The sequence below is a fragment of the Poecilia reticulata genome, chromosome 16 (genome assembly GCF_904066995.2).
Source record: "Poecilia reticulata chromosome 16, P_reticulata-male-v2, whole genome shotgun sequence".
Taxonomy (NCBI): domain Eukaryota; kingdom Metazoa; phylum Chordata; class Actinopteri; order Cyprinodontiformes; family Poeciliidae; genus Poecilia; species Poecilia reticulata.
In genome coordinates this window covers 30,727,889-30,755,737 of record NC_088845.1, presented here as the reverse complement: position 1 = coordinate 30,755,737, position 27,849 = coordinate 30,727,889, and the positions used below count along the sequence as shown (strand labels likewise).

At 39.9% G+C, this 27,849-nt stretch overlaps 3 protein-coding genes across 4 annotated transcripts; 2 read left to right on the top strand and 1 right to left on the bottom strand.

Moving 5' to 3' along the window:
* Positions 1-55: 55 nt before the first annotated feature.
* Positions 56-4,563, top strand: LOC103478817 (matrilin-1-like). Its single transcript, XM_008432878.2, has 5 exons — positions 56-251; positions 358-768; positions 851-1,003; positions 2,437-2,529; positions 3,572-4,563. Exons 1-5 carry the CDS (start codon positions 71-73, stop codon positions 3,625-3,627), a joined length of 894 nt encoding a protein of 297 aa, XP_008431100.1. The 5' UTR covers positions 56-70; the 3' UTR covers positions 3,628-4,563.
* A 1,340-nt stretch (positions 4,564-5,903) lies between these two features.
* Positions 5,904-21,846, top strand: LOC103478818 (uncharacterized). 2 transcript variants are annotated; one of them, XM_081616757.1, is made up of 4 exons: positions 5,904-6,449; positions 15,966-16,970; positions 19,453-19,518; positions 19,901-21,846. In XM_081616757.1, the coding sequence occupies exons 1-3, from the start codon at positions 6,362-6,364 to the stop codon at positions 19,512-19,514; spliced, it is 1,155 nt and encodes a 384-aa protein (XP_081472883.1). In that variant the 5' UTR covers positions 5,904-6,361; the 3' UTR covers positions 19,515-19,518; positions 19,901-21,846. The 2 variants fall into 2 exon arrangements, with proteins under 2 accessions (XP_081472883.1, XP_008431101.1); XM_008432879.3 differs by having other exon boundaries at positions 5,953-6,449; positions 15,963-16,970.
* A 2,669-nt stretch (positions 21,847-24,515) lies between these two features.
* On the bottom strand, positions 24,516-27,759 carry LOC103478819 (2-iminobutanoate/2-iminopropanoate deaminase). The gene is made up of 6 exons (XM_008432880.2): positions 27,610-27,759; positions 26,765-26,870; positions 26,585-26,639; positions 26,405-26,473; positions 25,669-25,724; positions 24,516-25,582 (listed from the first exon to the last, which is right to left on the bottom strand). Exons 1-6 carry the CDS (start codon positions 27,672-27,674, stop codon positions 25,523-25,525), a joined length of 411 nt encoding a protein of 136 aa, XP_008431102.1. The 5' UTR covers positions 27,675-27,759; the 3' UTR covers positions 24,516-25,522.
* Between the last annotated feature and the right edge of the window lie 90 nt (positions 27,760-27,849).

Here is a 27,849-nt window from a genome sequence, read left to right as displayed (position 1 = left end):
TTGAGCATTATTTCAACAACAGAATAAACCTGATGAATCGTTTCAGCCCTGGCTTTTAGTAGAATTCAGTATGAATAAACAGGTTCATTGTTTCTCAGCAGCATCAGTAACATGTGTTAAACTTCTAGGTGTTGATCTGTGTCAAACTCTGGACCATGGCTGCGAACATCTGTGTGTCAGCACCACTGACTCCTACATCTGTAAATGTAATGAGGGATTCCTGTTGGCTGAAGATAGGAAAAGCTGTGAAAGTAAAGTCTTAGCTGTTTTTCTTCTTTATTCTTAGATGCAATTGAAGACTAAATAAACAAACAAAAATCTACATCAACACGTTTTTCTTGTCTTCGCACCTGACAGAACCAGGGTGTCACGACGGAGTCATGGATTTGGTGTTCGTGATCGATGGCTCCAAGAGTTTGGGCCCCGCCAACTTTGAGCTGGTCAAGCAGTTCGTGAACAGCATCGTGGACTCGCTGGACGTCTCCAGGACGGTCACGCGCGTCGGACTCATTCAGTTCTCCACCAAGGTGCGCACAGAGTTTTCTTTGGGCCAGCACGCCGCGGCACAGGACGTCAAGCGGGCCGTGAGCCAGATGCAGTACATGGGGAGGGGCTCCATGACCGGCTCGGCGCTGCGCCACATGTTCCAATTCAGCTTTTCGGAGAAAGAAGGCGCCAGGTTGAACGTCCCGCGTGTCTGCATCGTGTTCACCGATGGAAGGTCGCAGGATGATGTTTCCGAGTGGGCCAGCAAAGCAAAGACCTCTGGTGATATGAGTTACTTTTCTAGGAAAACATGTTCTTTCTGATATTAAACTCGTCCCTTGGCTCTGTTTTCTGCCACTTTCAGGGGTGACGATATACGCGCTGGGCGTTGGGAAGGCCATTGAACAGGAGCTGAGGGAAATTGCTTCGGAACCTGCTGGGATGCACCTCTATTACGCAGAGGACTTTGAGAAAATGGGAGAAATTACAAAGAAACTGAAGTCAAGGATGTGTAAAGGTAATCACTAATTAAGAACTAATTTTACTCTGCACAAACACAAAATCTTACCAAGTATGTTTGGTCTAGTTTTTTGTGCAAATATCTTATTTAAGTATGCTTGAAATAAGACAAAAAACTAACTGACATGTAACTTTATCAGGAAGAACTAAGACCTTGTTTTAAGTCAATATTCCTTAATATTGATAAGTAACGTGTGACCAGCAGGTGGAGATATTTCTAAAAAAGTAACAAGACACACCAGAACACAGATTTAACAGTGTACAATACTTTATTAAACAATTATCTAAAAGTTCTTTTTAAAACACTTCTTTTAAAATCCGAGGCATCGGGCTCACTACTTGGTCACCGGAACCAAAGAAAAAGGGAACACACAAGAAGGGACAGACAAGATGAGGTTGTTCCAAGAAAACAAGCAAACCATGCAAATGCAACAAAATAAAGCAAGAAAACAAAAGAACATGCAACACAAAAGAAACACAGCACTCAACAGAAACAAATGAATACTTCAACAAACGGTAAAAGAAAATACTTCAAATGATGGAACAAGTTGTCGTCGTCTCTCCAAGTGCCCTTCTATGGGGGCCAGAGGAGTAATGCCCCGCCCACCAGCCTGCCCAATCCACAACAGGCTCAGCGGAGAGCGGCCAGAACACACAGCGACAAGACAAAGCAGCAGAGCGTCCAAAGCACTGCAGCTCCCAACACTCAGTTGCCTGAAACAGAAAACCCATTAATGCTAAGTACAAAATAAAATAATCCAGAACTAAATGGCAGGTAGCTTACCCAGGGATGGAGACACAGCCTACACCAGGAGGGAGCAGATCAGCAGGCGAAGACTAGGCAGAAGCCACACACCACCACAACCTCCAGCCGCGGCCGGCAACGCCAGCAGAGCCGCACTGCGGAAACGCACGACAGGTGTAGCACCCAACAAAACCAACCACGATCCCAGCCCGGATAGCAAAATGGCACTTACGATATCAGACGAGCAAATCAAACACCGCCAACATGTAGCCGCCAATTGTGCAGACAGTGGAGGAAACAAGGGCACACACACACCTCGCAGCGACTTACCCAGCTTTAAAGGCATCTGCCCCGCCCACCAATCAGTGGCGCGCCTCTCGCCACACCCGACGCAAAGCGTGGGGGAGGGTGAAACACCATCCCACCACATTCGGTTACACTGGCAGATTATTGAACTTCTTTGTGAAAATATTGCAGATAAGTGAAAATATCTGCGTCTGGATACAGATATTTCATCCCCAGATGTAAACCTGGGAAGTATAAAACCTGTTTTGTTCAGAACCGGTTCCTGACAGGAACAGAAATGTGTCGGGGCTGAAAGAGGAAAGTCATTTCCCCTCACAGCACTGACTCGTAAATTAAAGGTCAAAAAGATGTGCTAACCATGTTTACTTTTGCCTCTGCAGACAAACCGGCAGATGAAAGCTTGTGTCGGTGTGAGAGCGTGATCGTGTTTCAGAACCAAGTGACAGAGAAGCTGAAGAACCTGGCTCAGAGTAATATCCTTTTTTTTTGCTGGTTTCCTCCACAGAGGGAATAACTGGATTTATAGTAAAACAACAAAGCTGATGAGGTAAAAAAATAAATAAAATAAATACATAAAGTAGATGTTTTACAATGGGGTCTCAGTGGGGCAAAAATAAATGCTAAATAAACAGCATTTAAAAGTTATGCTTATTTTTCTGTTTTTAATTGGCAAATTAATTCTATATTTAGCTATGCTTACTTATCTGGCACTTAACTTGTTATTATTACATTAGTAAAATTATAGGTGTCGGCCTCCTTACAAGAATGTCTTTATGAAAATAATGTCAGGTCCAAAACCAACATCACAGCCTTCACCCAAATAGACTCAGTTTAGAAGCTAAACTAGAACATGTCTGCAGCTGGTCCCACTACAACAAGGTTCCATTAACGGTGAATACACTATTAATGGAATTCTGATTTTAAAATAAAGATGCTCCAGTTAATAAAAACAATCGAATGTTGAGCTAGTTGTCTCACTTGTCCACACATTTGACTGAGCACAGCTTGTTGTTTCTGTGTTTAGCTTGTCCTCTATCCTCACAGAGGGCGAATATTGATTCCAATATGAGAATTATTATTCTTTCCATACCTGTTTGTTTACCTCTGCAGACCTAGATAGCTTTCCAAAAATAAACCGTCTGGAGGTTGAACATAGACGGGTCCTCAGCAGGGAAGAGACGAGGCTGCGTTCTGCTTCCTGAGCAGAAGCAGAAAAACCATTTGAATTTCACTTAATATTTTAAACATTTGATTACATTCACTGTCTTGGTCTTTATCTGTCTATAAGAATCTTCAAGAATGGTTTTTGTGCATTTGTTAATGCTGCGTTTATTCAGTGCTGTATTTATAAGGCGTTTAATAACAAATGTCCAGTTGATGCTTACTAGAAAAAGAGATTTATTAAGATGCCTCTGTGCTCTTTTTGGGGACCTTTTTGTGCAGGAGTATCTGTAATATCTTTATTTGTGTTCCAACATTGGATGTATTTCTTGTGAGCCTCTTTAACACAAATACTTGAAGCGATGTCAAAGAAGCTGGAGTCTCTGGAGAATCAAGTGGTGAACAAATGAAATTCTGGTGCTGCCTGGTTCTGACGGGATCGTCCTCAACTGTTGATGCTGTTTATCGTCTTGCAGTACAATGTGACGTTTATCCGTTAGGTGGTCCTGTTTTACATCCTATATCTCAGCATGTCTGTATTTGTGGGTCATACATTAGCTCAAATAGAAACCTTATCTTCTAATGAAGCAAACAGCATTGTGTTTTAAAATGCAATGCTGTAATAGGTGGAGATTTATATATTTAAATGAAATCAAGTTTCATTTTCAAATCTTTTCAAAATTTCATTTTGGTCCTTCTAATGGCCGCCCCTTTGCTGCAAAGATTACGTAAAATCTAAATTTTATCAGATGCGCACAGGAAGCTGTATTAGCTATAAAAACTTAACATGTGAGATATTTAAACTCAAACACATGAAAAATACATAATCTATTCATTGATTCTACTTTACTAATAAGTCTAAATCTGCACAAGATATAGAAAAAACAAACTTCAGCTCATCAGCCACCAGTGTATTTTACAGTGTTGTTCTATGCGTGGCCCCGGGGGCCAAATGTGGCTTTGCATATTTTAGATCTTCAATAATATACACATTTCATTAAAAAAGTTGTTTATTGTTGAGCAGGTGAAACAAAAAAAATAATTAATAAACTAATTTGTGCATTTTTATTGTTTTGTTTTTGTCCTGGGAATAAAAGTTTGAACACCAACCCCACTGACTGGACATGTAATGAACAGTAGAACACTAGATCAGAACATACGATTACATTTGTTCCTCCCTCGTGCTGCCCCCCATGCCCATGCCGCCCTGGGCAGACAGCCAAGATGGCATGGTTTTTCAACTGAAGTGCTCTCCCACTTTAAACATTTATTTGTGAAGAAAGTTGACTGACTATATTATTGTAGATTGTACAGCATACTGATGAATAAACATTTCAATATCTGAATTTCTGTGCCTTGATTTTATTTGATCCATCCATCCATCGTCTATACCTGCTTATCCTGGCCTTACTTTATTCTTCTAATTTGCATTATTTGCTGTTATTTCAACTGTAAACTTTATGTTTTCTCTCAGTTATTTTTTTTCATGGAAGCTACAGTAGCACATGCCTGCAGCTGGGATCATCTTTTGGTATTAACTTTTTACTCGTCATTAACACAGAAAGCTCTCCTCCTACATCAGATCCTCTGTTTGTTTTTGTGTCTCTGCTCTCAAACCTCCAGCCGCTTGTGGCAGACCCAGTTCTGACCCAGTTCTGGTTCTGCTGGAAGTTTCTTCCTGTTAAAGGTATAGTATTATGTAAAATGAACTTTTTTTTACCAATACATCTTGTTATAATGGTGATTATTTCATGTTTGAACATTTTTTTGAATCTCTCACAGCAACCATTCAGCTGTGTTTCCAAACTTCTGAGTTTCCACATCAAAGAGCAGTTCTGCCTCACTCAGCTCCTTCAGACTAGTCAGCAGCAATTAGCAAACACTTGGTGGAACTGCAGATCTGCTGAGCTCATTATAGCAAATTTGCTATGTTTTCTCTCCATTAACCCTTTTACAACATAAGAACGTTGTAAAAAGGTTTAATAGAGGAGCAATGTTGTGATGACTTCATCAAGGTGAACTATCAGAAAGACCAGGAGATTATAAAGAGAGAGAGAGAGAGACCCAATTTCAAGGCATCATATATACAGTATTTTTATAACAAGTGAAGTTAACACAGTTACTTGACTGTGCTATAAAATGGCACCATGTGTCTGGAAAATACAAAAAATGAGTTTTTTTCTCTCCACTGTGTTGAGATGACACTTGTCGTTAAGTGGCGCCATATAAATGAACTGAACTGAATTCTATGTTAATCCACTGATTCACGTGTAAATAAAAATTTCTACTTTTACGTTTGTTGTGGGCGCTGCACGGTGGTGCAGTTGGTAGGGCTGATGCCTTGAAGCAAGAAGGTTCTGGGTTTGATTCCCGGTCCCGGTATTTCTGCATGGAGTTTGCATGTTCTCCCTGTGCATGCATGGGTTTTCTCCGGGTACTCCGGTTTCCTCCCAAAGTCCAAAAAAAAACATGACTGTCAGGTTAATTGGCCTCTCCAAATTGCCCCTAGGTGTGAGTGTGTGTGTGCATGATTGTTTGTCCTGTGTGTCTCTGTGAAGCTCTCCGACAGACTGGCGACCTGTCCAGGGTGAACCCCGCCTCTCGCCCGGAATGTTAGCTGGAGAGGCACCAGCAACCCTCCTGACCCCACTAAGGGACAAGGGTGTAAAGAAAATAGATGGATGGACGTTTGTTGCGTGTGCGGTTTGACACTTCACCACCAGGGGGTGGATCTGTGCCACACAGGCGTCAGAGGGGAGGACACTGTCCTCAGAAGTGTTTGCCTCCTCTTCCTCCTCCTACTCCTCGTCCTCCTCTTGCTGCTGCATGGATAGTTCTACATTAGTGCTGGAGGTAGTTAGGGGAACACTCAGCGTTGCTGCCTGAACTGCTTTGCTGCATGCAGGAAGCAGATTGTAAAAGTACATCGGAGCATGAGTGATCCCATAGCATAGAGCAGATAATGGTTCCCATCTGCTTTGAGGACTTGTGGAGAGTTTAGATGCTCCTGTTCGCACAGAAAGACAGCATCAACTTTTTAAAAAAATAAAAAAAGAAAGAAAGCAGGAAGCACTGAAACTTGTGGTCACTTGTTCCTGAAGCAGCCTCCAGCTTTCTAGATTTGTCATATTTTTGCTTCCAAGCATGGGTTGCTCATCATCCAGCGCACAGACAGTGGAGCAGGAGAAGAGACCAGGCACAAAGCCTGAGGAGAGCAACGGGGACACAGTGGGTGAGTGATGACGTTTGAGTGAATATTAAAAGTGCACTTTGCCCTTCATTTGTGTGTTTTGAAGTGTAGAGAGCAGCATATGTTCTGTCAGGCAGAGTGCAGCTGCTTAACTCTCCTTCTGCCACTCAGTCACATTTTGCTGGAGGCTGTTTGCAGCTGGCTGGTACACTCTGTGCTTTCACTCTCCTTGCACAGATCGAATACTTCAGGTGCTGAAATATTTCTGTTGTTCTCTTTGAATCCTACAAGTCATTACTGTTTGTTTGTCCTAATCCTCCCCCGTCCTGCTTGGCTACTGCTAAGAAGAGGACTGCTAAAAACATTCAATGATTTATTGATGAAATGAGACCTGAGAGGCTTCTTTCTTTTTTTTTTTTTTAACTCTTTGGACATGTTGACTTCTCTCATAAAGCAAACTGAGCATTTTATGTAGGACAATAACTCTGCATGGGAGCAGCTGGGATTGTTTAGAGATCTATCTGCAGCCTGCGGCAACATTTGCAATCTAACCTGTTTGCTACCAATTTTGTGTAGTGATTCACGGACGTCTGACTGTTCTGGATTACAAAACTTTCAAAAGAACATATTTACTGTACAATATAAAAAATAAAAAATAAAAAAAAAGATATTTAAAGACCATGAACTTTCTTACATTTTGTCCACTGCAACCAGAAAAACAGATGCTGCATTTGGGACTTTGTATAGAACATAATCGAGAGTTAGAAGAAAAATAATGCATGATTGTATTATTTATTTTTAAAGAACAATAATCTGAAAGTGCAGTGTGTGTTAGTATTCTGACCCCACGTGTCAGTACTTTGTACTAGAATAAACTTTTGTTATAAATCCATCAAAGTCTTCTGTGGGTTTGACTCCATGGCATCTGAAGAGGGACATTTGTGTGCATCCTGCTTTACCAACCAGATAAACCTCAGTCAGATTTGATGGTGAGAATCTCTGAACAGCAACATTCAAGTTTTACCACAGATTCTTATTTTTGCGCTTGAGTCTGTACTTTGACTGGACCACTCACTAGAGTTTTTGTTATGCTAGGATGTGAATCTTTACCCTGATCTCAAATCATTTTTCAAGCCAATAGCTGACCAGATTTTCTGTTCCTGCTCAGGCGTTCCCACAGCATAATGCTGCCACCAACATGTTTCACCTTGATGATGATGTGTTGAAAGTTTTTTCTAATTTATTTTGCCACACATAGCACTCTGTGTTCTGTCTGTATCTCTCTACATATGTGAGCTCTGTGTGCAGGCCTGAGCAGAAACGCAGCAGAAGGTCTGACATAATCTATGACTGCCTCCTCATTGTTCCAGACGGCTCAGTGCCACATGGACGTGCCATGCCAGGCACCGCTCCATGAACTCTGTGTCCCCCATCCTGGTTTGCACATGAGCAACAGAACGTGCTCTAGCTCCTGTGGAACATAAGTTAATTCAGAGATCTGGGGAAAGGAAAAACTGTATATTTGAACCTGAAACAGACTCATCGTCTCTGTGTTCATGTTCTGCTTCCCTGACTGAATGTGGGATGCTTGTGTTACTGCGTTGTTCCTGCCGGACAGCTTTTTCCACCTACAGAGAGAGAAACTCGGGTTTCCTTCCAGACTCTTGCATCATCACTACCAAGACCATCAGTAATTGTCCACTCAGCCTGGCCAGGCTATGTTAAATGCAGCTGAATGAGGGGAGGTTTTTATTCCTACAGCGTGCCGCCTGTCTGACACACCAGCTGGATGACATCCTGGCCTGTGCCGGCCCTATCCCTGGTCCGGGCCCCTGCTTTGTGTCCCATCCCCTCCTCCCCTCTCTTCCCTCCACTGCAGGCCAGCCGTGGCGCTGTTTTGACTAAGATCTGTGTCATCTCTGGCTGCTAAATCCTGTTGACACATGATTAACTGATGCCTGGCATTGGAGGCATCAACCTCAACTCAAACAGTCGCTTTCCCAATTTTCAAAACTGAATATTGACAAGGCAGTACAGATTTACAACTTTATTGCGATATTCTGAGGTACTATTGCAATAATGATCAAAATTATGATGAAAAAAGCATTACTTATTTTTAAGTAGTTTAGCAGGTCAGCAGGTCCATGGCACGGCATTTATAGCGCTACAAACACAAATATTGTTCTTGAAAAGCATTTTGATTTGAAATAAGCTTCTTCACGACGCCACTTAAAGTGTGATTTCTGTCATTAAACTGCACAAAGTTACTGCATTCAATCCTGTTTTTGAATTGACATATATTTATTGCTCCTCTCGTGGAACAAAAAGTGGAGAAAATAGAAAAAAATAACATTTCCGATCATACTGTCAGTTTTATTTGACATCAACTGAAATTTATCATGACAAAATCAAAATTATAAGACTTTTCAAAATTTTTTTAAAATAATAAATGACAAATGATAAACAATAAATGCCCACTGCTCAAACTCCAGATTATTAAATAGTAAATTTTTAATCATACCTTTGGAAACAATCTACATCAGTGTTTCTCAACCTTTTTTGGGCCAGCGCCCCCCTAGCCTCTATCGAGGTCCCTCACCGCCCCCCACCAAAGAATTTGTAGGCTACTTTGGACCGACCATTATTTTATCATTAATATTACTATCACTATTGTAGATGTTTTGATTTTTATGCTTGTTTCTGTATTTATTATCAAAAATAATTTTCCAGAGAACAAAAAGGCCATAGGAATAGAAATTATTTTCACAGGCGTCTACGAAAAATGCAATTAACATTCAACTTAAAATCGATAAGCCTAACAGCAGCCAATCAGAGTGAAAAAAATATTCGTATTTGTTGCGTTTTCTTGTTCTGAACTCATCTTTAAAATGAATCACACTTCTTTTCGTTAGATAGCTGTGTTCACTTTATTGCTAACGTTCAGCCTTCCGTTAACTCCATCTCTACTTCAGTTTATTAGAACAGTGCTGCTTTTACACAAGAACTCACTCTCATCGCCCCTGGTGGACAACAACAGTACAACATGCACATAAACAAAGTGACAGGATATAGAACTTGCAGCTTTACCTTTCAAAGTAAATTATAAAACATGAACACATAACACAAAATAACGCAAAGACAAGTTAAGATGAGAACATATTCTAACACCCTCCCTTGTCCTCATCTTCTTTACCTTTAAATATTTAATGTCCAAAAAACCATCCTTTAAATTTCAGAAATTTTGCTTTTGGTGCCGGTTTGGTTAAGATGTCAGCAAACATATTTTCAGATGGACAGTACACCACATTGATTTTTCCCTCTCTCAGTGCATCGCGTATAAAATGATACTTCACATCAATGTGTTTGGATCTCTGTCTGTTCACAGGGTTCTTACACAATGCAATGGCCCCTTGGTTATCGCCATGAAGCATTGTGCAGCTGTACTTCTTGTTATCAATACCATTTAAGAGTTGACTTAAATATAGACTTTCTTGAGTAGTAGCTGTTAACCCAATGTACTCAGCCTCACATGTGGAAAGAGCCACAGTTGGTTGCTTCTTGGATTTCCAGGAAATGGCTGGACCTTGTGGCGTTAAACTGAAACAATAACCTGTGGTGCTGCGTCTGTCCTCTACTGAGGATGCCCAGTCAGAGTCACTGTAGGCTATAAGGTTCAAGTCTTCATTGTTTCTCTTGAAACTTAGTTCATAGTCACAAGTACCTTTTAGATACCTCAAAACATGTTTAGCATTCACTAAATCCTCTGTCATAGGTTTAGCTAATGTCTGGGAAAGTTTGCTCACTATCCAACTGATGTCTGGTCTGGTGCAGGTCATGGCATAAATCAGACTACCTACTATCTCGCGATAGTTTGTAGGATTCATTACTTTTGCTTCATCGCACTCACGATTTTCTTTGTGATCAAGTCTTAGTTCGCATGGGGTGGATCTTGGTTTGCAGTCCAACATTCCATATTTTTCCAACATTTTAGGATGTACTTCTTTTGGCTCATTTTTATTTCATCATCTTTTTGCTCAAAATGTATGCCTAAAAAATTTGATATTTTTCCTAAGTCCTTCATGTTAAACTTTGATTTCATTGTTTCTTTGAAACTGTCCAAAACTTCAATGCTGCTAGCAGCAATGATCAAGTCATCCACCCAGATGAGCACAATAACCGTGTCATTTTCTGTTTGTTTTCTGTACACACAATGATCGACTGGGTTCCTTTCAAAGTCGTTTTGTTCAAGATGATCGTTCAGGAGTTTGTACCAATTTCTCCCTGATTGTTTTAATCCATACAGAGATTTCTTTAATTTGTACACACATTTTTGTCCTGTTTCTGTTTGTTGTTCAAAACCCTCAGGCTGTTCCAAGTAAATTTCTTCTGCAATTGGGGCATGCAAATAAGCTGTTTTGACATCCATCTGATGTACTTTAAGGTTGTTCTGAACTGCTATCTGCATTAATGCTCGCACTGATGTTATGTTAGCTGTTGGAGCAAAAGTTTCATGGTAGTCTATACCTTCTGTTTGGCTGTAGCCTTTTGCTACATACCTAGCTTTGAAAATCTCTTTTCCTTCATGTTCTTTAAGCGTATATACCCACTTCCCTCCAACTGTGTTCCTACCTTCTGGTAGAACGCTCAGTTCAAATGTTTCGTTTTCTTTAAGCGAGTCAATTTCGTCCCTCATTGCCTGTCTCCATTTGTCTGCCTGTGGTAACTTCTGAGCCTCACTGAATGTTTGAGGGATACCAAACACAGCCCTGTAACAGTGATCAACAGTTATCTGTGTGACATCTTTAGTTTTAGAATCTAATTGGTAATCTTCAAGGTATTTTGGGGGTCTTTTCTCTCTTTTTGGATAACGATCACTTTGTTTTGTTTGATCATCAATTTCACTCCCAGTGATATAATCTGAAAACTCTGCATTTTGAGTTTCCTGAAGAGTAATTTCCTCTTTGTCACTTGGGGTTACATTCTGGGTTAAGGGTGTTACATCATGTCTGTCTGTCTGCATCGGGTATCTGTGATCCTGGGTCCCTAGATCCCAAACATCTGTCTGTGTCTGTTGGTCAACACCATTTTCTTTGATGAACTTTACCAGCCTGTGTCTAGAAACTTTTCTCACCTGTGGGTGGTACACCAAATAAGCTGGGCTGTTCTTGCTGTACCCTAAAAACAGTCCCTTTTCCCCTCTTGAGTCTAGTTTCTTGTGGCGGTTGTTGTACGAGTAACACTCTGATCCAAATACCCACATGTTTGAAAGATCAGGCTTTCTTCCTGTCATCAAGAAATATGGGGTGTTTTTGGTTCTGTTATTATAACATCTGTTGCGAATGTGGGCAGCACACTGAACAGCATATGGCCACAGTTCTTTAGGTAAGTCCTTTTCTGATAACATACACCTTCCCATTTCAAAGAGTGTTCTCCACTGTCTCTCTGCTTTTCCGTTTTGGTGTGGGGAGTACGGTGATGACGTTTCATGTCTAATGCCTTTATCTCTGAGTAGTGTTTGAAAATCATTACATGTGTACTCTGTACCATTGTCAGACCTAAAACACTTAACATTACCATAGGGTGCACAGTCTGCCAGAAACTGTTTTGTTGCTTTAGTCACATCACTTTTGTTTTTCAGAAAGTAGACTGCAATAGATCCTGAGAAGTCATCGGTAAAGGAAATAGCATACCTGTGTTCTTCTAAGCCTATAGGGTCAATAGGTCCTGATAGGTCAGTATGAACCAACTCTAGTGGCTTGCTCGTTTTAACATCTGACTCTTTGTTTTTGCTGTTGATAAATTTCCCTTCTGTACAGATGTTACACTCCATTTTACTATTGTCAGTGACTTTCATTCCCTCTACCACATTTTGTAATTTCAGAACATCAGCCATGTTGCAATGTCCTAATATTTCATGCCATGTTTTCAGATCACAAGCTAGCTTCACTTTATCTCTGTTCATCATGTCATTTAAGTTTTCCTCAATGCATCCTTCATTATTGCTTTTCATTCTCAGGTAATATAGTTTCTCATGTGCCTCAATAGGGAACACAGTACCATCCTTGCTCAGCAGTTCATTTTGCCCATCTGTAAATGTTACACTGGCTCCATTGGCTGTAGCTGATATCACAGAAAATATGCTCTGTGGGTAGGATGGGATGAGTAAAGCATTTTTCAGAGTAACTTTAACATACCTCCCCTTTGAATTCAACAGTTCAATCTGTGCATCACCACGCTTCAGTGCAACATTGTTCATCTTCTTTCCATCTGCCAGTTCCATGTAGTGCCTACTTGGGTTAAAAGTCTTGTCAATTCTTGTGAACATTTCCTCATCAGTGATGATGTGTGATGTGGCTCCACAGTCCACCATTATTCCATTAAGCTTGATGTTGTCAGGTAGAAGATTCCGGCTGACTTTGAACACCATGGTCTGGTCCTCCACATGGATGTCCTGCATGTCTGAAGTCTGTTTGGCATCATCTTTCCGTTTCGATCTTCTTCTGCATGTCTCGTCACTGTGAGTTGTACTTCTGTGGTAGCTGCACCATTTTGGCGCGGTCTTTTGGCGGCAGTCTCTCGCCATGTGCCCGCGCTGTCCACAGTTGTAGCAGTTTACAGTCGTCATGTCCACTTTCATTACATTATCTGACTTCGGTTTGCTCTCAAACTTTTCTGTCTCTTCATAGCTTCGAAGTCTGCTCTTAAACTGAGTGAACGTCAAGTCTTCACTGCTCTGTGTTGTGTGAATAGCAAAAGGCTTGTATGATTCCGGGAGTCCTTTCAGAATCATTGCTATTATTAGTCCATCACTAATAACCTCTTTTGCATTTCTCAGAGACGTTACTGCTTTTTCAGCACGTAAAACATAGTCTGTCATTGTTTCGCCAGGTTCTTTAAACAGGGACGTGAGCTCTGTGTAAAGGGCGATGATCCTGGGCTTACCCTGGCTGGCGTAATGGCCGCGTAATATCTGCAGAGCTTTCTTCCCATCGTCGGCGGCATCTCTCATCACCAACGACAGGCTCTTATCATCGAGGACCTGGATTAGTTCCGCGTAACATTCCGCGTTTTTCTCTTCGTCTGGGTCCACGGTAGATAGGATGGTGTCTTTTAAGCCTAGCGTTCTTAAGTAAGCGAGGAACTTTACCTCCCAAAGTTCGTAGTTGTTTTCGTCTCCGTTGAAAACTAGTCTGTCCCATCGTCCTCCCGTGCGGTGCCTGGGCCCATAACCTGTTGCGTTTTCTTGTTCTGAACTCATCTTTAAAATGAATCACACTTCTTTTCGTTAGATAGCTGTGTTCACTTTATTGCTAACGTTCAGCCTTCCGTTAACTCCATCTCTACTTCAGTTTATTAGAACAGTGCTGCTTTTACACAAGAACTCACTCTCATCGCCCCTGGTGGACAACAACAGTACAACATGCACATAAACAAAGTGACAGGATATAGAACTTGCAGCTTTACCTTTCAAAGTAAATTATAAAACATGAACACATAACACAAAATAACGCAAAGACAAGTTAAGATGAGAACATATTCTAACAGTATTCTTTGCCATTTTCTAGTTGTTAAATATTCCACAAAATAGAAGATAAAAGATGTTCAACATGCCAGTTTAAACTTTGAACTATTTGCAAAACGACTGAGCTCTGCAACATTAAAACATGGATAACTACATTAAAACTGTAACTACATTAATCATAACTCTTCTTCTCTTAAGTGTTTCTGTGGGTTTCTGGTGGTGCAGCTCTGTGCTGCCTTCAGGAGAATGGGACATCAGAGCATCATCCATAAAACTTCACCCACATGGCATTTACTGTGCAAACCAGAGCTTTCAGTTGAAAAACTAAAGTTCCAGGTCCTTTTAATGCCATACAAATATGAGACAGAAACATGGATTATATCTTTATTTAGATCTGTCTATTGATTTATAGATTAATAGTTTTACTGGACAGAAATTACAAAACCAAATCTGGTTCTTAATCAAGTCCTAATGAGTCAAATTGAAAGTGTCATGGAGTCATCAGCCTCATGACATTAAAACTGACATGAAAAATAATATTGAAGAAATGAATATATCAAATCTAATTAAAAACATAAATAAGTGATCAGTTCTTTACTGTTATGGTCTGTAAGATATATTTATTCTCAGTACTAGATGTGATCTCAACAAACCCATGACATTTCAACAATATTATTTTATCAATCAATCAATCAATCAATCAATCAATCAATCAATCAATCAATCAATCAATCAATCAATCAATCAATCAATCAATCAATCAAATTTTATTTGTATAGCACATTTCAGCAGCAAGGCATTTCAAAGTGCTTTACATAATTAAAATAATCTATGTTTGCGATCTATGTTTTCGCATCCACCTGAATATTGTGTAGTTGCGCCACTGGAGCCAGCAAACTTATTCTCGTGTGATTTTAATAGCGTTTCTCATGTAATGGAAACACTGCGTTGTTTTTTCAACATTAGCAGAATACAAACACTCATAATGCAACGCAGCTAATGATTGTAGAGTGCATGTAAAGATCAATTGTGAAAAGGAAGAGCAAAGGGATTTGTGTTACTTAATTGCTGTAATTTTCCCACTGGCTCATTTTCACACAGTCTGCCAAGCCCACACATTCCCTTCCACCCATCACTCTGATCTCTGCTCACTGCTTCCGACAGACAAATAAAATCAGAAAGCTGAAGCATCAGAGCCATCCACCCGTACCGCAAACCGAGCCGCTCCGGTCCAGCTCGTCTGCGACCAATCAAAAGCTTCCATCGCTACATTGCGATTCGGACTATTGACATAGCTGAGGATTTTTCTGAAATATGACTTCATTACTTCCATATACAAGTGCACTATGTTTGTGTGTGCGCAGACTTAACTGACCAAAAGCGGAGAGGATCATTTCCTCAGAATGCTCGTCCTCAGGGCTTCAGTAAATCCTATTTTCAAGCAAGGAAATGAAAGGATGCCGTTTGTGTCCTTTATTGTTTTTCCTGTCTCCTGCATCCTGTGTTGACTGAAACTTTACATAATTTCCCTCAAAAACGTCTAATTCTTTCAAATCCCACATTATATACGGAAAGACACTAGAAGCACACCAGACAAAATATTGAAGTTAAGATATTTTTTCACAAATATTATTTTACATATAAAAAAGGTTGAGAGGACAGCTGGGATTTTCACCACAGAGATCATTCTCTCTGTTTTAGACTTAGTGTCATCGTTTGTCCAGGATGTAAATTCAGTTCACTAGAACTTATGCTTTTGCAAACGAGCGCCTGGCCTGACAGAAATGTGGCTGATGCAAAGTCTGAGAATTTATCTGAGAATTTCATAATATCACAGACAACAGAAGTTTGTCAAAGGTTCTGCCTTTAAATCCAAGGCAATAAATCATATGAGGAGAAGAACATGGTTCATTTTTTAATTCCCTGACTTTGTCATTGCTATGTCTGAGTTACAGACAAATATGTCACTGACAACTGGTGGTCTAGTTGCAAATTGCTAATCTTTTATTTTCCATAATTTTTTTTCTTCACAGCAGTCAGAAACGGCATCATCGCAGAAGATGTACGGACCATTGAGGACCAGATGCAGCTGCCTGTGCAGACCGCCTCACCAGATGATGCCAAAGCGGGACCTGAAGACGAGACGGAGGCCGTGCTGGAGGCCGTGGAGGCCCAGGAGGATCTCGGGTCTGGGGAAGATCTCCTAGTAGTTCCTGAGCCAAACGCAGCTGATGAGGAACTGGCACCACAGCCTACAGTAGAAGCAGAAGTTGCTGTCAAAGTAACTGAAGTATTGTCCCCCGTGGAGGAAGCACTTCCTGTAGAAACTGTACCGGCAGAAGCCCCTTCTGAAGTCAAAGCAGTTGAGGCCCTGGAGGAGACCCCTGAAGCTCAACCTGTTGAAGCTGTGCAGACAGAGGTCCCTGTTCTTGCTAAGGAAGAAGTTCCCCTGTTGGTTGTAGAAGAGCCAGCAGGGACCGCCGGAGTTGTGGAAGAGGGAGTAGCTGAAGAAGCCTCCAAAGCAGCAACTGAAAATGCTAACCCTGTCCAGGAAGAAGACCCACCCAGCAATACGTCACCAGAAACTGACTCAGAGACTCCAGCAGCAGCCGAAGCTTCAACAGCAACCACAGATTCAGTAGCCAACGAAGATGCAGCCCCAACCGAACCCTCAGGACCTGCAGATGCCGTAATAGACACAACTATTGCTGCAGCGAGTATTCCAGAGATGCCTCCGGTAACTGCTGCTGCAGCTGCTGCTCAAGCTGAGCCTCACTCTGCCACCGATGAGGAGACGGAGGTTTCCACAGTCTCCTCTGGTGTTACTGCCTCACCAGAGGAGGCGTCCGGTCCTGTAGGGGTTTCGGTCCCAGAGCCAGTCAAGGGTTCTGAATCTCCACCAGTCATGGTGAATCCAGAGTCCAGTACAGAGACTGGAGTCACAGCAGAAGTTTCTGAGGGGAATCCTAGCGCGATGCAAACTCAAGCCCCACCAGATCCAGAACCTGCAACTGAGCCAGTTCCTGAATCGTCACCAGAGGGTATGACATACTAACACCTTAGAAACACAAGCTGTGTTTCTATTACAAATGTGCACAAAACTTTTGTCAATATTCTGCTAACGTTGGAAAAATAAAATTTTTGCAATTACAGTGTTTCCATTAAACAAGAAACAGTTAAAATCACACATGAATAAGTTTGTTCAGGCAGTAAGTCATTCAAACACACGCCAAGCCTTCATCCTCTAACTATTTCATGTTGTCTTCTTTGTGGTTTGCGCCATTGGCAACATCAGCACCACCTTTGAGGATGAAATTCTTCCTTGAAGTTCCTTCAGACTAGCCAGCAACAACTAGGAAACACCTGGTAGAACACATCAGCTGAACTGATCATATGAGCTACTTCTCAATACAACACTGGTAAAAACATTGTTAAAGGGTTAATAGACACTTATGTGTCTTTGTGTAATGACTATAAAATAAGTCTAAGTCCAGAGGGGCCATGTTGCGATGACTTCCTGTAAGTAGAATTATTAAAGAGACGGAGTCCCAACTTCAAGGCATTAAATTACTAAGTCAAATTTCTTTCAAGTCATATTTGATATATAGACAGCATTTTATAACAACTGAATGTAACTTTATTGTGATATAAAGTGGCACTATGTGCCTGTAAAACACATAATACTGCCCCCTTTAAGTTCATGATGGATGCCTCTGTTCTCCAGAGTCTGGCAGTTTTATTTTGCTTTGTGATTAATGAAACAACACACACACACACACACACACACGCACACACACACACCTACACACACACGCACGCACGCACACACACACACACGCACACGCACACACACACACACACACACATCATGTCGACAAAACTGTCATGCTGACAGACTCTTCAGGGAGTCACGCTGATTCAGAAGACAGTTTTCAGGTGGAGGTCATTTGTAGCAAGACTACGACTGGAATGGAATGTGACAGAAATCAATGCTAGCGTGTGTGTTCAACGCTCAGAACACGTGTGCAAGCACGCAGAAACAGTTTGGAGGCGGAGCAACAGGTGAGGAGAGGTTGACTCGGTGGAGTGGATGAAATCTTGTTGACATGCAGAGAAGCACTGGATGTTCCTTTATATGGCCAATCGCTTCAATCATTTCAGCGATGAAGGTGAAGCCGGAGCTGGGGTAGCTTTACATGAATCCTTCACATGCAGCTGGCAACCCTGACATGTTAGTGAGCGATTCAGCTGTATGCGCTGAGAGGGCTGAATGGGATATTGTTGGACCTTAATGCCAAACAAGTGACATGAGCAGAGACAAGAATGCTTCTCTTCTGCATGTTGATGTTGTATTATGAACATGTTGTCAGCACAGCAGCTCCAGTCAGACAGTCCTCTCTCATTGTGTGAGCTGCCAGCAGACTTATCATGGCCCGCCGCTTCTAATTAAACACAGAATTGTCTGCAGCCTTTGGTGAGGTTTGGTGGAAAACTCTATGAAGATAAGAGCTGATTTAAAGTTTTTTTGTTTGTTTGTTTTTGTTTTGTTTTTTTTCCCAAATGATGGGACCAGATACTTTGGTTTAGTTTACATTGTTTCAGGTCATTTCATGTTAACATTTTTTTTCTATTTGTTAAAAGCCAGAACAATGAGCCATTTAAAAATATATATATTTCTCAGAGGGGCAGTATTATGTATTTTCCAGACCCATGCTACCTTCAATTGTTATAAAAATCAAACACATCTTAAAAGAAATTTGACTTCGCAATTTGACTCTGTCTCTTTAAGGAACTCCTGCTGTTTCTGAAACTCCACCTTCAGGAAGTCATCACAAGAAGCATTTAGCATTGTTTTTAGTAGCACTACACTAAGAAGCAGCTCATGTAATGAGCTCAGTAAATGTTTAACTCCACCAAGTGTTTGCTAATTGCTGCTGGCTAGTCTGAAGGGACTCAGTGGAGAGTTTGGTGGGAGGAGTGCTCTGTGAAGTGTAAGCTTGGTTGAGAGGTAGCAACTCCACTGAATACTACTGAAAATATATTTCTTAGTTTAAAGCAAGATGAAACAATCTTTAAAAAGAAATGTCTCATTATTCAGACAGCTTGGACCTAAAAAAAAAAACAGGAAATGTGTTTGCTGACTTGATGTCACACAGTGGGAGAAAAATCAGTGTCTTTTCTTGCGGTGTGTGTAAATACAATATGATTTAAACCTTATACTTCTTGTCTCACTCTTTACACTCCAAACAGTTTGTACTTTTAGGAATGGAAGAAAGCATGTATTAAATAACTTTTACAAGACTTTATCTGTGTGCTCTGTGTGCGTGTGTTAGAATAAATCAGCAGTGGTGCAGTTAAGGAGGCCCAGATGTACATATGAATAACTGTTAGCTCGTCAGTTCACCCGCGGCAGCTGTGTGTGACATGGTGAAGGTAAAATCATGTCAAACAAGCTCTGAGCCATTGATATGATAATGACATTCTTGTGTGTGTGTCTCTTTGTGTGTGTGCGTGTGCGCGCAGTGTCATCTGTAAATGAGGCCTCCAAGGATAAAGAAGATGAAATAGCCAAAAAGCAGGATTAAGATGGTAAGAACCAAGGTATATATATATATATATATATATATATATATATATATATATATATACCTAAATGACAAAATCATTTAGGTGGCAAAAAAATTTATGTATTTATATATATATATATATATGCATACATTTTTTTTATCTAGAACAAACTGCAAGATAAACTTACTGACTAGTGTAAATACATTTAAATGCAGTAGAACATCTGTAGAGTACTGTACTATAATCTCATGGTGCATATTGTTCCTTATTCTGTCTCTGAAAGCATAAAAACATTTTGTTGCATGTAAACTTATTGCTTGAATTGAGAGTAAATATGATGTATAATGGTGTAAATTAACTCTAAATGTTGTACTATTTTACTTCGGTTCTGTTTCTTCCACAGATAGAGATTCACCGAGTAACGAAGCCACAAAGAGACACATGAAGACCAGAGGAGGACAAAACTGTGAAGAAAAACCACAAAAAAGTCTAACTTCTATTTTTGTCTGATCAACACCAAACTGCACAAAACATTTATGATTATTGAATCTGCCTTAATAAGTTTTCATTCAGGATAAAAGAGGATTTCCTTCGTGTTTGTATTTAAGCATTTACCGCAGGGAAAATGATGAGTTTTTCTACTCGGACCACAAAGTGCCTGGAGCCACACATTTTCTCAAACACTAAAATATGCAACAAAAACATTTAGGTGGCGAGGTGTGTGAGGGTGCAATACACGGGATCTCTAGGTAATGAGGTAGGCAACTGTGGGCTGGAAGTATTTAAAAAGCATGAAGGATGCTGGCAGCACATCCTTTGTTACAGCTTTCTGAGGGAAATAAGCCAAATTTCACTGTGAATAAAAAACAAATGCACAAAGCTCAAATAGATGGAGGAAGAGAATTGTCTCACCAAGCAGGGTCTGCAACTAGGTATGGGTCGGTGCTTTGACAGCAGCTGCATTTCCATTAGAAATGTGCACAAAATGTTTGTTGAAAAAAATCAACAACACTATTTTGCAAATGTGAATAAGGTTGTTCACGCAATAATGTTAATAAAAAACATGGAGCACCACCATCATCTGACCACTTCCTGTCGTCTTCTTTGTCTTTTCTGCCAGTAGCAACATCTGGTTGTTGCTCATTCATGTGATGTAACAAAAAAGTGCTTCCTTTGCAGTTTTGCAAAATACACTACTTTCGATACGGCAGACAAAGTGCCTCATTCTAGAGGAAAACTTTCTATTGATTTTTTTTCAAAATCGGCTTTCCCATTAAGCAAATGTATTTATTGCACAATTTTAAGGTTAATGGAAATGCAGCTGGTATCATGCTACTTGCACAAGATGCTAAGTAAAAATGTATGTGATCAAATTGCTTGGATTTTTAACAGAAATGTTAAAAGGTTATTCCTGTGGCTACATTAACAATTTTCACATTATGCTCTATCTTTTGCTCTTTGTAGATTAACACAATCTGATGTTATTATTCTGGTTTGGCTGATTAACACACCTACCGCTCCTGGCTATCAAAACGTCTTGATAGGATTGATGGATGGAGTTTCTTTAGGATTTTTAGGATCAGAACTTCTAAGCATTCAAATTTGCGTCTCTTACAAGAAAAGGCAAGAGTGTCTGGGAATTCTTGGAGCCAGCTGACCTGCAGTGAGCAGGAAAAATACACGAGATACACGCTATGTTTCTCTTCAACAGAGAAAAACTCAGTCGGTATAATGTTGGTTCCACTAACCGGTCCATGCCTCGCCTCAACACTAACAAAACAAATCCTTAGAGATTCTGTTTTTGCACACCAAACTTTGAGATTTTGGCGGAAATAAATCACGAAGCATGTTTACACGTAGCAAGTTGTATTAATAGTAACGGCATGTTTTAAATAACACTGTGCACAGCTCAGATGGAAACACTGTAGCAGAGAACTTTCTTCATCTGCAGGTTGAGGATGAAGATGGCCGACTGCTGACATGTTGTTATTCTCAAGCCGCCTTGTTCAGCTCCAGTGTGGCTGTTAGCTCCTGCTTGGCAGTAAATGTTTTTTCAGCAGACGATTAAAGGTACTGCTGTGGGACGCTGATGTCATATGCTTGTATTTTTCAGGAAGAGTGACTCACCTGCTTCTGTAGTGCAGTCAGACACCACAGCGTTCTACTGAGCTTTCTACTTTTTTATGTTTAAAAATGTCTGACATGGAAAATGACTTTATTGCAAATAATGGAAATACATTTTTGTTTGGTTGTTGTTTAATTTCTTTCCCTGGAATCAGCCGCTTACTGTTTCTTTGTCTAGGATTCTGCTAACTGGTTAGTGTACAGAATAAAGTTTCCCTTACTAAAGAGCGTGCTTTTTATTGCTGGAGTTGAATCTATATTTTCAACAGCAGATACCACAGCTGCAAGTATGCACTACCATGAGAAGCAGATGCAATGTCACAGTGCGTTGCAGAACTTTTTAAAACTTTGTAATATTACAATGTATATTTATGGTGATTCTGTGTAGCAGATAAATACCTAGAAAGGGCAGGATAGTGAAGCAGAAGGAAAACGCTACATGGTTTTCAAGACTTGTAAAAACGAAACATAGCAAAAGAAATTGTGTGGCATAATCAGTTGCAACCTTCAGAAGTCACAGAATACTACACTGTAAAAACGTCTCTTATTTACAGTAAAATACTGGCAACTGTGGTATTTTACAGTAAATTAGAGACTTGTTTTACAGTGTATAAAAATTTATTTTAGTAAAAGGTAGTGGCAAAGTAGTAAAATTTTGCATAAGAAATAGTAAAGGAAAAGTAAAAGTAAAACACAACAGAGTATTAAGGCCTTACTAAGAAACAATGAAACAAAAAAAATTGCGAAAATAAAGTTATATTAGCAGAATAAAGTCACAATATTAAAAGAAAAACGCATGAGAATAAAGATGAAATAATGTAATAAAGTTACAGTATTGCAAGAAAACAGTTGTATTCCCAAAATAAAGTGGAAATAATATGATTATTTCAGATTAAAGCTGAAATACTACGAGAATAAAGTCAGATGATTATGAAAATACAGTCAGATTATTACCAGAATAGAAGTTAAAATATTATGACTATCCTCACAATAATGCAACTTTCTTCTTATAATATTATGACTTATTTTGACTTTATTCTTGTAATTTTTTAAAATGTTAGTATGGCTTTAATACTCCATCGTTATAAATGGTAAAAAAAAAAAAAAAAAGTAAAAGTAGTTGTTGATAGGTGTTTTTCTCAAACCTTCATTAAAAGAACCACAGACAACGTATATGAATTTTATGACTAAGCTTTTGCAAAAGGAGAAGACTCAGCAAACTGCTCCTCCAAGTTGTTCACTGAGCGTTCTGAAGACCTTTGGTTACAGCTTGTCTTTTATTATCAAGCAGAAACAGGGAGGATAGCTAAAGAAGACAGCAGAGACAAATTATTACTGCACAGGTAGTTTCTAAGATAGGGAGTATTCCGGTTGATAAGAAGGCACCTGTGGAAACATAATTTAAGGTCTGGGAAACACACAGTTAACTGTTTCACATGAAGACAAACAGGCAGATGGGGCCTCCAGGTCAGTTTATACACACAGAAGAAAGAGAACACTTTAAATTGAACATTAGACTGAATATGAACTAAAGTAATAACAAAATGATAATATCAAAAAATCTCTAACAGTTGTAGTTAGGAAAAAGTAGTTCAGTCTCATTATGAATGCAGCTCTTTGTGAAGGCCTGGGGGGTTTGTTAGAGAACATGGGTAAACAAACAGCATCATGTAGGTCAAACCAGACAGGTTATAAAACAATATCTGAAGCTTTCTTGTAGCGTGCCATTTACCCAACATTCAAAAACAGAAAGAACATTGCACAGCTGCAAACCTACCAAGTCGTGTCCATCTACCTGAACTGACACAGCAAGCATGGAGAGCATCAATCAGAGAGACAGTGGGAAGCCTCAGGTAACTCTGAAGAAGGAAGAAGTTGTCCAGGTTTAAATCCAACCAAAATGGAAGTTCTGACCTACATCCAATACATACTCTGCAAGAACAAAGAAATCTGTTCTTTCTCCCACTGCTGTAAGAACAAGATGACGTCTATCTGTTCTTACAGCCTCGGTTTGCAGCTTGTTCCTGACGCGTTCTCTGGCCAGATCTTCTTTGGTGAAATATGAGGTGGCTGTGCTGGTGTGGGACAGACTTCCTGTGATTTTTGTTCTTGGGAAGTTTAACATGTCCTTGATAGCTAGAACTTTGTTCTTAAAACCTTGAGTAAAAGAGTTCTTGTTCTGTTGCTTTAAAATTTATAGACAGCTATTACTCCGTGTAGACTAAACAACCAGACAGAAAGACAAAAACTTTTAAAATTTGATAAAGTAATGGAATCATACTTGGTGCCTTATCACTCATATATTTGACTCAGATTTTGATTAACCAATTATGAAGATGTCCAAGATAAACAGACAAAGGTAGTATGTACTAGTGTAAACACAGGAAAATAAACTTTTTTTTTTTTCGGTGACGCTGTTTTTATATATTCATATATTGTTTGTTTCTATGGTTTCTTGGTTCTCTTTTTTCCTCTCTTTCTGCAGGAGTAGAAGCAGATTTCTAGGGTGTTGTATGCACTCCATTCCTTTCTATTTTTCTTTTAAACATTTTTCTCCTTTCTTTTCCCCTTTTCTCTTCCATCTCTGTATCCATTACATTTAGCGAAAGACATAATGTTCTGCTTGTGAAATTAAAGTTGCTGGACTTCTCCTTGGCACTCAGACAACAACTCTGAATGCCACACTGCTGCACAGGATAACTTTAAATCTAATAATAATAAAAAAAATAAACTTTTTGTGGTCCTGCTGTCTTATTCATTATGACCCACACACCTGGGTAGTCAGCTGAGGCCATCGACACACATCCGCTGGTGGAGAATAAGAACACAACGTACACAAACACAATCACAGACACATGTAATTGTAAATATATATATAAAAGAAGTTCCTGACATTGGACGGTCAAGGAGGGTTTATTTCTGACTTATATGTGAACATCAATAATGAATGAAGATATACATTATGTCATGGGTAAAACTGGTGACAACGAAGGGCGGTGGTGAAATTCAAGCCACACAGACAAGGTTAGATGCTTAACAACTATTGTAAGTGAAAGTTGATCCGTAGGAACTGAAGATCCAGTGTTGTCTCTAAACACGACGTCTCATCAATGTTAATGAGGTGAAAGTGCTTCAAGCTTGGGTGATGCTAGACTGTCAGGCAACGACATCATGAAAACAGAAACAAATCACTTACTGGCCTTTTACTAGACTAATACACCACACCCTGCACATCCACTGGAACCTCTGGTGTAAAACGCCTGAAATATTAGTCACTATAGGATAACCTAACTTTTTGTATGGAAGTCCATTGTTTTAATCGGATTAACACAAAAATTATCCCTTATTCCTACCAAAAATAAATAAATAAATCCTTAGGAATAAATGTAAGTGCATTTTTTTAAGGCCCACCTAACTGTTTTAAGTTGAACATGGTATTAAGTGACTCAGAGACCTAATTCTCTTTGCCTCTCTTCAAAACAGGGAAGATAACAGAAGATAGCTAGATAGCCAGGTAGCAAGATACCCAGCTCGATAGCCAGATAGCAAGATACCCAGCTAGCTACCTGCCTCCATACCTACAAACATACAATAGCTTAACACTGGGACAAACAAACAAGACCATGAAAGGACCTCAGTTTATGTTGCCATTGAGGAGGATGTTAAGTCACAGTGTCTGGAGACAATGTGATGTCTCCAGATGTCATTAGTGGCAAGTTTCTACTGACGTTACTGAAATAAAAGATTCATTCATTTCAAGGCCTTTTATACATCATTACCAGGAGGAACCAATAAATGTTGACGGTTCTGAACATAGGGTTTATTTGATCAGCTCTTTCCTTGGTCCCAAAACATCACAAACTGCTACTGTGTTGTTTTTATTGTTTCATCGATGTGTTTTTTAAGAAGTATCGTTCAGAGGGCCCAAAACAGCGACTGCTTCAATCTCCACCAGTCCACCCTGCAGACACGCAGAGCAATTGGCTTTCAGACAGATCTCAGTTTGGAATTAGCACAAATCAGCGATGGTCTGTGGTGAGTACTCACTCTGGGAAGTGCCGCTACCTGATAGGCGGCTCGGGCTGGGAAGTTGGTACTGAAAACTACAGAGGGAAACTCAGTTAGGGCTCATAGACGTAGTCATAATAGGTTTGATTGTTTATTTTGATGAAAGTTTTATACTTGTGTCACCAAAGAAAAAGGGACAAAAAACACAGTAAAACCCTAGCAACTGTGATTTCTATCTGGTTTTCATAAAAATATGACTAATTTTCCATCGTAGAGGGTTAGGGTTAGGGTTTGCGACGTCTGATTTTCCTCTTTACATGACAATGAGATCTAAAGGGGAGACTTTACTGGCAGAGCCAGGTAATACGTTGGCCGGTATTTAGATGAAGTTTAATCCACCTACAGAAGCAGCTCAGATTTCACTCAGCTAAGTGGCTCGGTGCTCGTCTTCTCTTAAGGCTACACTGTTTTACAGTAGTGCTCTCACACATATTACCTGCTTAGGAACATACTTTGCTCATTTAAAGTACTTTTTGGCAAATTTATTCTTTTGTTTTCAAGGATTTGATCAAACCAAAGGGATAAAAACTACTCTAGAAAACAATAAATCCGCCTGAGCGATGCATTTTCTGGGTTATACTGACACCTAGCGGTCATTTTTTATATGGAAACGAGGGCTATGCGCATCTGCTATGCTGAGATGCTATGCTTCATTTTACATGTCTAATCTTTAGCAAGCCTAGACTCTACTGTTTGTTAAAGATAATATACTTACACTGCTTGTAAACATCATTAACATTTACAAAGTCGTTCATGTCGGCTAACAGTACGGTGGTTTTGACAACTGCAAAAAAAAAAAAAAAAAGAAAAAAAAAAGAAATAGAAGTGAAATTTATAATCTGGTCTCAAACGAAGGTAAAAACAAATGTAACTACTCTAATAAAGTTTCTCTCACCGTTCTCATAGCCGCAACCAGCAGCTTTAAGAATTTCACCCATGTTCACAAGAGCCTGAAACAAAGTTCACAGCACAAAGTCCAGCACAGAGCACCCAGCACTTCACATATTGATTCAACTCTTAACAGTTTTATGGGCGATTCAGTGTACTGAATGGATGAATGAGAAGTGGCAGGCACCTGTCTGGTCTGGGCCTGAACTCCACCTGCCACCAGCTGTCCACTGGCAGGATCCATCCCCAGCTGCCCCGATACGAACATGGTCCGATCAACCAGCACTGCTTGGCTGGAACATACACAGATGGCAAATAAGAGTCACCTGAAATGCTTTAAAGGATGTGGGTAAGTCTGTCCTGCTGTAAGCTTTCTCTCGAATCAGTTTCTTGGGGTAAGCCCCCCCCCCCCCCCCCCCCCCCCAAAAAAAAAACTACATGAGCAACAATTTAGCTTTAACAATAATTTTTTATGTTGTTCAAGTTCAAGTTCACAGCTGCATTCTTTTTCAGAATGCAGCTGTGAAATCAAAACAATTGTAATGTTAAAATCTGAGGTGTGTATTTGTATTCAGATACAAGCTGGTGAAGCCCATTTCTTTCTAAAGGTGTATTGATGCTTCTGCAAAGCACTGGACATGATCATAGATGTTATAGCTAACCTGCAGCTTTTGAAAAAAAAAAAAAGCTAACTTTTTAAAAAACATGCAACACGGTCTCAGATAATTCATTTTAAGCTTCATCAGGCAGAATTACATAGTGGAAACATTTTAAGCACAAACCTGGTAGCAGAACTTGTTAATAGTTCAACTTTTGAACAGCTCTTTAGGTAATAAGTGCAAAGTCTAAAAATGTGCACTTTGCTCTAAAAAGCTGCTTTGGGATTTCTGCCCCCTTAAAAGAACTGGGGAAATAACATTTCTATTTACACTCATACTGCAACCCACTATACTATTACAGTGCAATAGTCAGTTTACTGTATTGCTCATATTGCTCAGTGTAGAAGCTGTTAAATTTACAGGCTCCTCTCACCTGTATGGGCCGATCGCAGCCGGGGCTTTAGCTGTAGTGATGATCCTCCTGATCAGTGCAGCCATTTTACCAAAGTTGTCAAAGACCGAAGAGTGAAACGTGCAGCTTAAAAGAGGCGAGCAACTGACAGAGAGCGTCACACTTTTTTTTTTTTTACCGTAAAAAACACAGTATCTGCGCATTATAAAATGACAACGTATAAAGTTTGGTGGTTGCCCACACAAATGCGTTTACATGCAT

What these genes read in the sequence shown, in the direction of transcription:
- LOC103478817 (XM_008432878.2), top strand. Translation starts at nt 71, where the DNA reads ATGAATAAACAGGTTCATTGTTTCTCAGCAGCATCAGTAACATGTGTT. An exon ending in AGATAGGAAAAGCTGTGAAA is followed by an intron (nt 252 to 357) that starts GTAAAGTCTTAG and finishes CGCACCTGACAG; the next exon opens with AACCAGGGTGTCACGACGGA. An exon ending in GAAGTCAAGGATGTGTAAAG is followed by an intron (nt 1,004 to 2,436) that starts GTAATCACTAAT and finishes TTGCCTCTGCAG; the next exon opens with ACAAACCGGCAGATGAAAGC.
- LOC103478818 (XM_008432879.3), top strand. Translation starts at nt 6,362, where the DNA reads ATGGGTTGCTCATCATCCAGCGCACAGACAGTGGAGCAGGAGAAGAGA. An exon ending in GAGCAACGGGGACACAGTGG is followed by an intron (nt 6,450 to 15,962) that starts GTGAGTGATGAC and finishes TTTTCTTCACAG; the next exon opens with CAGTCAGAAACGGCATCATC. An exon ending in TCCTGAATCGTCACCAGAGG is followed by an intron (nt 16,971 to 19,452) that starts GTATGACATACT and finishes GTGTGCGCGCAG; the next exon opens with TGTCATCTGTAAATGAGGCC.
- LOC103478819 (XM_008432880.2), bottom strand. Translation starts at nt 27,674, where the DNA reads ATGGCTGCACTGATCAGGAGGATCATCACTACAGCTAAAGCCCCGGCT. An exon ending in TTCAGGCCCAGACCAGACAG is followed by an intron (nt 26,640 to 26,764) that starts GTGCCTGCCACT and finishes ACTTTGTTTCAG; the next exon opens with GCTCTTGTGAACATGGGTGA. An exon ending in AGGTAGCGGCACTTCCCAGA is followed by an intron (nt 25,583 to 25,668) that starts GTGAGTACTCAC and finishes GCGTGTCTGCAG; the next exon opens with GGTGGACTGGTGGAGATTGA.